Source organism: Opisthocomus hoazin, chromosome 6 (assembly GCF_030867145.1).
Source record: "Opisthocomus hoazin isolate bOpiHoa1 chromosome 6, bOpiHoa1.hap1, whole genome shotgun sequence".
Taxonomy (NCBI): domain Eukaryota; kingdom Metazoa; phylum Chordata; class Aves; order Opisthocomiformes; family Opisthocomidae; genus Opisthocomus; species Opisthocomus hoazin.
Window position 1 is genome coordinate 32,910,824 of NC_134419.1, and position 10,158 is coordinate 32,920,981.

General features: G+C 52.8%; 1 protein-coding gene across 2 annotated transcripts in view; it reads left to right on the forward strand.

Annotated features, from left to right (window-relative positions):
• The window catches only part of TNR (tenascin R), a 78,195-nt gene that overhangs the window by 43,589 nt on the left and 24,448 nt on the right, over positions 1–10,158 (forward strand). For both annotated transcript variants that reach the window (XM_075422620.1, XM_075422621.1), the window contains exons 2-6: positions 1,306–1,861; positions 4,675–5,151; positions 5,611–5,874; positions 6,603–6,718; positions 9,283–9,433. In XM_075422620.1, the coding sequence (XP_075278735.1) occupies positions 1,366–1,861; positions 4,675–5,151; positions 5,611–5,874; positions 6,603–6,718; positions 9,283–9,433 (1,504 nt within the window). In that variant the 5' untranslated portion in view covers positions 1,306–1,365. The remainder of the gene's footprint in view (positions 1–1,305; positions 1,862–4,674; positions 5,152–5,610; positions 5,875–6,602; positions 6,719–9,282; positions 9,434–10,158) is intronic.

Consider the following 10,158-nt stretch of genomic DNA (forward strand, 5'->3'; position numbering starts at 1 on the left):
TGATGCAGCGAGGAGGTCCTCAGCCCTTCGCACCTTTCCACCAGCACTGTAAAGAGCGTGTTGACCAGATTCAAGGTGCCTGGGGCATCTTTCACACTGCTGGTGCAGAAAGAACCGCAAAGCAGATTTCCAGTGTTCATCAGCCCAGGTCCCACAAACCCAATACAGATAGGGAGCCACGAACACAGTGATTTACCTTCCCTCCTAACATGCTGCAAGACATCCAATCAGGCATTTGCAGCTATTAGCTGGAAATCTTTAATTAACTGTCCTGACACCAAAGCAGTGCAAGGGCTCAGCTGAGAGCCTCTAACCACAGCACTACATGCCCTCCAAGCAGCCATGCTCTAGCAATCTCTCTTGGACTGCAGGTCAGCTATCTCCTGAAAAGGAAACGCAAGGCAAACGGTATCTTTGGGAGCAATGACGTTGTAGACACAGCCTCACCTGCCCGTTAGTACTGTCCTCTGACAGAGCAGGCAGTGACTCCTCACAGCAAATCAGTTGGAGTTGGGTATTGGTCAGCAAACAACAGTCCTGACAAGAGTAATGGGTGCGAATCCACGGCCAGCACAACTGGGCTGGCACTGGTGATTTTAGGCCAGGGATAATTGTGGTCCTCGGAGGTTGGATGACCACCCAGGGGCTCGTGAACAGCACCAGAACGAGAAGTTGTGCTGTTCCAAATCAAGGCAAGCTTAACCCATAATCCAGAGCGCGGGCAGGAGGTGAAGCCACTTTAATGGGAGGGGTTTGTCTGCTCGGAGCATCGACCTGAACAAGCTGGAGCCTGCGTGGTGTAGTTTAACGGTGTTTAACATCGAGGCTGCTGTTCCTATAGCTACTGGAGGAAGCTTAGCAACCCTGGGCACAGCTCCTGGGGCACAGCAGACAAGGAAGGAGAGCGCAGGGATGTGTCACTGTCACCCATGCATTAACCCTTTGGACCCTACATGCTGTACTGATGTGGCATTGAAAGCAGATCCCATACAGGGTGTTTCTGCTGAACACACCCGTATTCGATGCTTTGTTAGCAACAGATTAAGCGTTTCCTTCAAAAAAAAAAAAAAAATAGCAACAAGAATCTGCCTCTGTCACTGCTCAAGGGCTATGGCGGGGTCTCCCCACCAGCCATGGTCTCCACTCAGGGTTGATTTAGGCTCTACCAAAGCCAGCAGAACTGTGTGGGTGTCAAGTTGGCCCTGTATCTCTCTGGATGACTTTGCCCAGAAGCACTTACCTCTCTATGCTGAGCACAGTTTCAGGGCTAACACCAAACATGCTGTTTTTCTTCTGTGTCCCCAGGTCCTCCCAAAGCTTGGCTGATCAAGGCTGGCTTAGACGACTCTTCCCTCTCCCAAGAAAATGGGGACTGATAGTGAAAACCCAGTCCTGAGGAACGTGCTCATCAGCTTCAACTTGCTTCTGCTGGGCGCTGTCCTCAAACCTTTTGAGTGCCGGCTGGAGGTGACAACAGAGCCAGCTGAGAGGTCAGCGGTGGATGAGGAGGGTGGCCTTGCCAATTGCAGCCCACCCATTAAAGAGCAGCCCATGGTCTTCCACCACATCTACAACATCAACATCCCTCTGGACAGCTGCTGCTCGTCCATGTTCAAGTCTTCGGCCGAGGAGGTGAGTTCAGAAGACGACCGTCTGGCAGAATATGCAGAGCAGACCTCCGACAGCGAGAGCCAGGTCACCTTCACCCACAGGATAAACTTCCCCAAGCAGGCCTTCAAGTGCTCCACCTCCCTCCCATCCCTGCAGGAGCTGCTGAGCAGGATTGAGATGCTGGAGAGGGAGGTCTCCATGCTGCGGGACCAATGCAACTCCAATTGCTGCCAAGAAAATGCAGCCACAGGTAGTAATGCCATCCTGTTAGCTCTTGCTGGGGACTGAGGGCTCAAGCAAAAGACAGGAGGAATAAACACAAAGCTGGTGATGCCACTCAGAGTGGCGACTGAGGAAAACCTATGCTTAGCTATGGTGTGGCTGTGGCTTTGAGCGAAAAGCTTGGCTTAGATCCTCCAAAGCAGGAAAGCACCAGGGAGGGATATGGTCACTTGAGTCCTCATGCCCTGCTGCAGAAACCCTGTAATGGCCAGAGCTAGAGCCCTGTTACCGATAAAATTACAGCTGATAAGGGGTGAGCAAGGTGATCTCCCAAGCCTGCACGCCGTGCAATGCTGTTAGAGATCTGCCGCTGCTCGTGGGACAGGGAGGAGAGACGTAGCTGCTGGTCTCCTATGCTGTCCCTGGGCTGAAGGTGGCACCGTGAGTGCCAGCAATCAGCCCCTTGATCTTCTCTGTAGGAGGAGTGAATGCGTACGAAAAGCTGAGTTTAAAAAGAAATGATAAAAAAATACAGGGAGTAACATTTGCTGCCATGAAAAAAGCAAATAAAACCTGTAACAAAGGCACAAAACCATCAACAGGATACCTCATCTGAGTAACAACACGTGTGGTTTGTGAAGCTCTCCGAGACCCCCTACCAGGGTTACCCCGCCAAAGACAGCCCTTCATTTCACTGCGGCCGTTCTGCAGAGCCAGGGAAGCAGCATGCCGTTGAAATGAGATAGGTTAGGAAAGGTTTGGGCGAGGGGCTGCATTTCGATAGCGTGAGAGAAGGCACGCTGATGGTTTTCCTTACACCTTGGGGAGGTCGGTAAGAGGAGCTGTCCCGAAGGGCATCTGTCCCTCACGCAGCCCAGCCCTGCTCCGGGCTCCGACGCACCAGGGCTCCTCACCGGAAAAAGCCACCAAGTGAGGAGAGCCATGCAGGACATCTTTCTAGGGGAAAACTGCTTTTCAGGCCAACAACAAGAACAGGGAGGAAATAAAATTGCAAACAACCCTTTAGTCCCCAAAGCCCACTGCCTTTTATGAAGTTTTGCAGTTATGAGTGTGGTTTTTCCAGTGGTACCCCAACTCCTCTGTGTTGAGGACACGTTAGAAGGAAACAGGAGTGACACGCGCTCAGGTCAACAGAGTGGGACCAAGGGTGTGTGGGTCGGGGAGGGAGAAACCGGTACCGGGACAAGCGAGGTGGCTCGGGCTGACATCTCCTGCACAGCCAGGGGAAGTCAGCGTGTTTCCAGCCACAGGCTCAGCCCACGTCCCCCCACAACGTGACCGTCATCATCAGCTGCGTTAATAATTAAGACAAAATGGAAAACACACAAACGTGCTACCAACGTGTGCAAAGCAAGGGTTAATATCACATAGGAAACGCCATAGGAAAAATATGTTTTAAAGGAACTAATTTGGAACTCTGATGGGTTATTTGCAACGTACACAAACTGTCCCATTAAACATTCATTGCTTGGTGGAGTCTCCACTCCAATCCCAGATGCACGCTGAGCTAAAACCGGAGTAATTTCATTTCTTTTTACCAGAGTTGCTTTCAAATCACTGCACTGCAAAGGAGATCAGGATCCCTACCCCACAGCCCAAGGCGTTTCCCCAAGGAAAGCCGCTCGCTTCCAGCACACTGACAAGCATCATCTCTCCTCTTTTGATAACTTCACTGGAGGCTGAGATCTGCAGAGAACCTGATCGCCGTTCCCAGTATTCACAGTTTAGATGGGAAGCATCCTGCAAAGTAGCACAAACTGGTCTCTCTGGTACAGCACGTAGTTGAACCGCTTTTACATGAGCATCTGCTGCACCCACCATGGGAAGAGCTGCTCAGGTAGCTCAGCTGGGATGGAAAACTTAGTTGGGGAATCACAAAGTCTTCACGGCTTGTGGTCTTCATGGCACAGAGGCTTCACAAGGGTCAGAGGAACCACAGAAAGCATTTGTGCTCTTCTTTGGTGCATAGGAGGAAGAAAAGCAGTAAGAATTTGCAAGGACAAATTAGCCTGGCTGGGCTAAACCCCTAGCTGGAGCAATGGGTCCACGTTGAGGGCCAAAAGAGGGGGGCGCTGGCAGTGCCAGAGTAACTGGTGCCTTCATCCCCATGCATCCCTCCTCACCCCAGTGTGCTGTGCAAGGCTGCTGGGTAAAGGGGGACACTGGAGGTGGTGGCCGCAGTGGCTGTGTGCTTTCCCCACTTTACCACAACCCCAACACACCCAAACCCCTGATACTTTGTGCGAAGCCAACGGCTCTGTCTTAATCAGGCTCACCAGGACAGGGTTGAAGATCATGGCTTTGGGTACATACCTACTTCTTGTAGGAGAGATAGTGAGCAGACCAGGTTCCCTCACCTGTAAGAGGAACAGCGGGTGGAGAGGAGACAGCAGGAGCCTGCTGATTCATGGCTGGTGCAGAGGGCTTGCCAGGGAAGGCTTTTTCCCAGTAAAAGGTCTAGGGAGGTTCCCATCGTCTGAGCACTGAGCTGAAGAGAAACCAAAGGGAGAACCTGCACCCCAACAAGGCTGATACCACCCATAGCCATGGAGGCCAGTGCTCCTGAGGGGACAGATAAACTCCTGGGGACCTAACCAAGCCCCACCATGAGCCCATATCACCAATTCCGCCCCTGTCAGCCCTAAAGCCACCATCTCCCCAGAGCTGGATGTGCTCAACCAGAGGAAGGACCATCCCCTACCTGCCCTACATCTTCCTCCCCTTCCCCACAACCCATCGACGGGCTGACCCGGGGCAAACGCTGCCCTTTTTCCACCTCCCGCCTGGTGGGCTCTGACCCTTGGTCCCGCGTCCTTGCAGGGCAGCTGGATTACACCCCGCAGTGCAGCGGCCATGGGAACTTCAGCCTGGAGTCCTGCAGCTGCGTGTGCATGGAGGGCTGGGCGGGCAGCAACTGCTCCGAGCCCCGCTGCCCCCGGGGATGCTCCAGCCGCGGCGTCTGCTTGGAGGGCCAGTGCATCTGCGACAACGACTACGGGGGCGAGGACTGCTCCCAGCTCCGCTGCCCGGCTGGCTGCGGCTCCCACGGGCTCTGCGTGGACGGCGAGTGCGTCTGCGAGGAGGGTTTCACCGGGGAGGATTGCTCCCAGCTGCGGTGCCCCCGCGACTGCTCGGGGAAGGGCCACTGCGTCAACGGCACGTGCGTCTGCCAGGAGGGCTACGCCGGGGAGGACTGCGGGTGGCTGCACTGCCCCAACGCCTGCAGCAGCCGCGGAGTCTGCCGGGACGGTCTCTGTGTCTGCGAGGAAGGCTACGAAGGGCAGGACTGCTCAGCAGGTAGTAGGGGATGTGCACAGGGAGAAACAGACCCTAACGTATGAGGAAAGGCTTCCAGGTGCCCAGAGCCCCATAGGAGCACCATAAAGCCTAGGAGAAACCCATACCTGGCAGAGCATGCCCCATAGGACCTGCTCAGCCCCGGCAGTTTGACTGCCTCCCTGTTGTCCCTCTCCCCAAAGACGTCACAGGCAGAAGCTTGGGAGGCGAGCGAAAAGCCGGCGATGTTTGTCTCAACATCGGTGGTAAATCCTTGGTGCAACAGCAGCTGCAGTCAGGTTCTCCTGAGCCTTTGCCTTGCTGTAGCAGTTAGTACAACCACCGACAGCACGCAACCCCCAGCCAAAAGCCCATGCCCGTGTCCCGCCAGCAGACCCATGCACCCTTCCCCATGGGTGGGCGGGAGGACAAGCCACACACACACCCTGACGCAATCCTTACCTCTGCCCTTCCCATCAGTGGCTCCTCCTGAAAACCTGCGTGTGACGGGGATCAGTGACAGCTCCATTGAGCTGACGTGGGACAGGCCCGGGGCAGCCACCGAGTACGTCATCTCCTATCAGCCGTCGGGGCCGGGGGGCACCCAGCTGCAGCAGCGGGTGCCCGGGGACTGGAGCAGCATCACCATCACGGAGCTGGAGGCAGGCGTTGCCTACAATGTCAGCATCTACGCAGTCATCAGCGACGTCTTGAGCATCCCTGTTACCTACAAGGTGATGACCAGTAAGTATCCTACTGCACTTGCTGCTTGGTACCCGGATAACCAGAGGTGATGCTGAAGCTGGCTCGCATTTTCCATAAAAACCTTCTAGCAGCAGAAACTTGAGCCTTCGGATATTTTTATCCCCATTTATATCTGTATGGGTGTACGGGAAAGGGGGAAAATATGTCCACCCTCTGCAGAAAGACTCAATCTTGATGAAAACCCCAATGAATAAAATCAGTGTTTGATTGAAGCCCCCAGAATACGGCCCAAAATACTACACTCTGTTCCTCATAGAAAATATTGCATTGTATCATAGAAGTCGCACATTCTCCTGGCACTGCTGGAGAGGTTCCCAGTGATGAATCCCCAAGATACGGGCAATAGCACAGTGAGAGGGGATGCTGCCGCACATCAGGAGAGATGCAGTCCTGACCGGGACCGTGATGCGCAGAGGAAAACAGGAGTATCAAGCTGTAATGGCAACCCCCAGAAAGGATCCTCAGAAACTAAATATACTGAGGGCAGGGGGAAAACATAAATTATCCAGACACCCCTTTGGCAACCCTATTGCTCGCTCCGTTCGCACGCTAACGCAGTGGGATGCTTTGGTTTCCAGCAGCTCAGGCATTTCCCTCTTCTCCCTCCAACCCACCCAGATAACGAAATGGCCACAGGGAGCGGGGTGGGGACTGGCAGCACCCGCACACCTAGCCCGATCTTCTCACTACCTCCTGCTGCCTTCTAGACCTTGCCACACCGCAGGGGCTGAAGTTCAAGACCATCACGGAGACAACGGTGGAGGTGCAGTGGGAGCCCTTCTCCTTCCCCTTCGATGGCTGGGAGATCAGCTTCATCCCCAAGGTATCGGCGCTGCACACATGGCATTGCGGGGTACACCCAGTCACCCTAAAAGCACCGAGAGCAGATCCTACATTAGCTTCCACTTAGCCCCCCCCAAAAAAAATACAACCCGATCTTTCTTTGTGATTTGTGTGCTTCACATCAGACAAATCCAAACACCTCAACCTCCAACTGCCAGCTTGCGTTTCCTCAGCAGTCCTTGGTGTCAAGACATAGATGTCCTCAAAGAAATTCCCCAATAAAATCAAGAGACGAGCATATAAATAAGTAAACACTCCAGCCTCTCTGCCTCTTGCTGTCACCCCCTCTTTTTCCCTTCCATCTCCTTTGCCTTCCTCGTCCCACTCTTCCTCACCCCCGCTCTCAGCACGCTCAGCTCCCCAAAGCAGCCCAGATCGAACCGAGCAGCCACCAGCTCTCAGACAACAACCTTCAGCATCTCCGAGTCACACGCACAGCTAATTCCTGCCATGGAATTTTAATCGCGGTGATGAACAGGTAGAATTTGTGCCAGGAAAGATGAAAGGATGAAAATGTTGCCCTAAATATCGCAGATTTTCTTATGCGCGGTAGCAAAAATTGCACATCGAGTATTTCATCTATATTCATAATTTCTACATCATTTAGCCACAAGTACAGCTTCAATTGTATATGGAGCCTCTTCACAAGAGCATTCAAGCTCCAGCAGTAAAAGAAATGCTGATTAAGGGCTCAATTATGCCATTTTCACTTCTACAAAACCCTCGCTGGAGTCCAAGGCAGCTCTGGGCAGTGGAGAACTGCAGAACTTGGCCCCAAAGTTTTAAATGCTCTTCACTGTAAAATACTGTTATAGAGCATGAAACAAGGGCCTGATTGCTTTAAACAGCTCATTCCCTCACTCCCCAAAAAGGTTGGAAGGATCTGGGTGCAGTTTTGGGTACATCCACAGGCAAATTGTGTCAGAAGGCAAAGTTCAGGTGTGACAGGTATAAACCCCAGGGTAATTTTCCTTCAGTGTCCGGATAAAAGCTGAAACGATAAGGCAACGTCAGGGAAGAGCTTTCGGTAGAAAAAATTAGCTGTCTTTCAAACGTTTCACTGATATTCAGGAATTAAGCTCAACAGCATCCCCCTGAAGCAGATAAATGGGGATATATCTGTTTTAGGGTGAGGCATCACTGGGATGGAAGCAAACTTCTCCCTACACGGTCATCAGTGATAGGATTTTCTCGCTGATAAACACAAACTGTCGGCCCCATTCCTGTTTTTAAGCTTAAAACTTGCAGAAGCATTTCAGAACGTAAAGGAAGAGATAAGGCACCAAAGGATGGCTGTTCCTGGATGCAGGTTTTTGGGATGGGGAAGGGATGCAGCTCGCTGGGCTTCGAAGTTCTCGCATTCATTGGTCAAGCACGTGGTCCTGCGTAAAGACACAGCCGTGCTTCTGCCTGTTTGCTGCCAAAACTGGGCTCTCTCAAAACTCCGCCGCCAGCTTTTCTCCTAAAATAAGGCAGAGGGTGCTGTCTGCTGCACTGCCTGGGAGACACACTTGTTCGGGCAAACGCTAAACCATCGCCGCACCCCAGATAAAACCAAAACCTGGTTCCAGAGGCAACAATGTGGAAAAAACCCAGAGCTATAACAGCAGCATCGCAGGTAACCTCTACAAGCAAAACTGAGCTCACGCTGCCTGCCTGAAAACCAGGCGAGAGGATGCTATAGTGTGGGGCTCCGCATCCCCGGGAGGATGCTCGCACCCTCCCGCCGAGCACCCCTCCTTCGGCGGTCCCCGCGACGCGCTCGCCCCCCGAAAGCCGGCCAGGAGGGGATCGCCTGCCCGCTTCATGTGCTGGGGATGGAGCCGGGGACAAAGACAAAGCGGAGACAGATTAAGGAAAGAAAATTAGGAAATGTAAGCTGGCAATTTAGAGCTAAAATGGAAGATTTCCTGTTTAATGAGCAAAGAGATGAATATGAATGGCGAGCTATGTGCAAAGATTTGTTTAGCGTGTTACTAGTGAAGACAGCAGCAAGAAAAGACCCTTTGTCCAAACACTGGCAGGAAAGGTGACATTTGCAGTTGCTTAAAGCCTTACAGTTTTTCAGAGCAAAACCACGACGTATAATGAGTTTAATAAAGATACTTAAAAAGCAGGAGATGGCAGAATAAAGACCTTACAGTTTCATACCTATAGATGAACAACAGAAGGCTCCTGGCACCTGAATGGCAGGGAAAAGGAGTTCAGCTCAGGCTTTGCTTTTCTTATCTTTTCTCTTTTGGATGACAGCAGACGTACAGACAGCAAAATACAGACGTTGGGGGCAGGCGGGGGGGAAGAAGGGATGGAGGAGGATTTCTCAGACCAGCGACATGGGTGCTCCACGCTTAGTGGGTGGCTTCACCCTGGGTTTCTGCACCTCCGTGGTGGGATGTGCCAGGGGGAGGGTGGGATCTGGGAGTGCAGAGCTGGGTGTGGAAGGATGCAACGTGGGGGTCATCTCCCCGCCATGCATCATTTCCCCCAAAAATACCTCTTTTTTTTTGTTTTGTTTTCTTAATGCTTATTTCCGCTCCCTGGCAGAATAACGAGGGCGGCGTGATCGCCCAGCTCCCCAGCACCGTCACCACCTTCAACCAGACGGGGCTGAAGCCGGGGGAAGAGTACACCGTCACCGTGGTGGCCCTGAAGGAACAAGCCAGGAGCCCTCCCACCTCTGACAGCGTCTCAACCCGTGAGTGAGCTCGACCTGGGCGCTGCTTGGTCCTCAAAATAAGGTCCCAGCAGCAAGAGTGGCCCGGCACTGCACAGGCAGGGCTAAAAGCATCACCATCCAAATGCCCAAGCTACAGGTGCATTGCAGCAACATCTTCTTCATGCGGTATTTTTTCCCTCTCCCTCCTGAATCACAGAATCACAGAATGGTAGGGGTTGGAAGGGACCTCTGTGGGTCATCTAGTCCAACCCTCCTGCCGAAGCAGGGTCACCTACAGCAGGCTGTAGAGGACCTTGTCCAGGCAGGTCTTGAATATCTCCAGAGAATGAGACTCCACAGCCTCCCTGGGTACAGAAACCGTGGCGAGGTTAAAGGGTTTAAAGGGGTTGGGAGCGAAGGCTCCTGTCCACTTTTATTAGCTAGCTGGATAAATTCCTCTTCTCTGCTAATCTCACTCTTCAGAAGCTGGATGCCCCCAAAAAACATCTCTGTGAATGTATTGCCCACCCATATATAACAGATTAGAACTCCCACCTGCTTTTGTGCCACTAAATGGTCTCTGATCCCACCAATTCAGGCAAATCAGGCAGCAGGGCAGGGGCAATGGTGCATCCCCTCCACACCAATTTATCCAGCCGGTCACTGGTTCGTCCCGTAGGCTAGAGGAAATTCAACTGGGTCTTCTCCTTGCCGAAGAGGACATGGCGATGGGAAGAGCTCGCTGGGGAGAAGAGGCTCTCCAT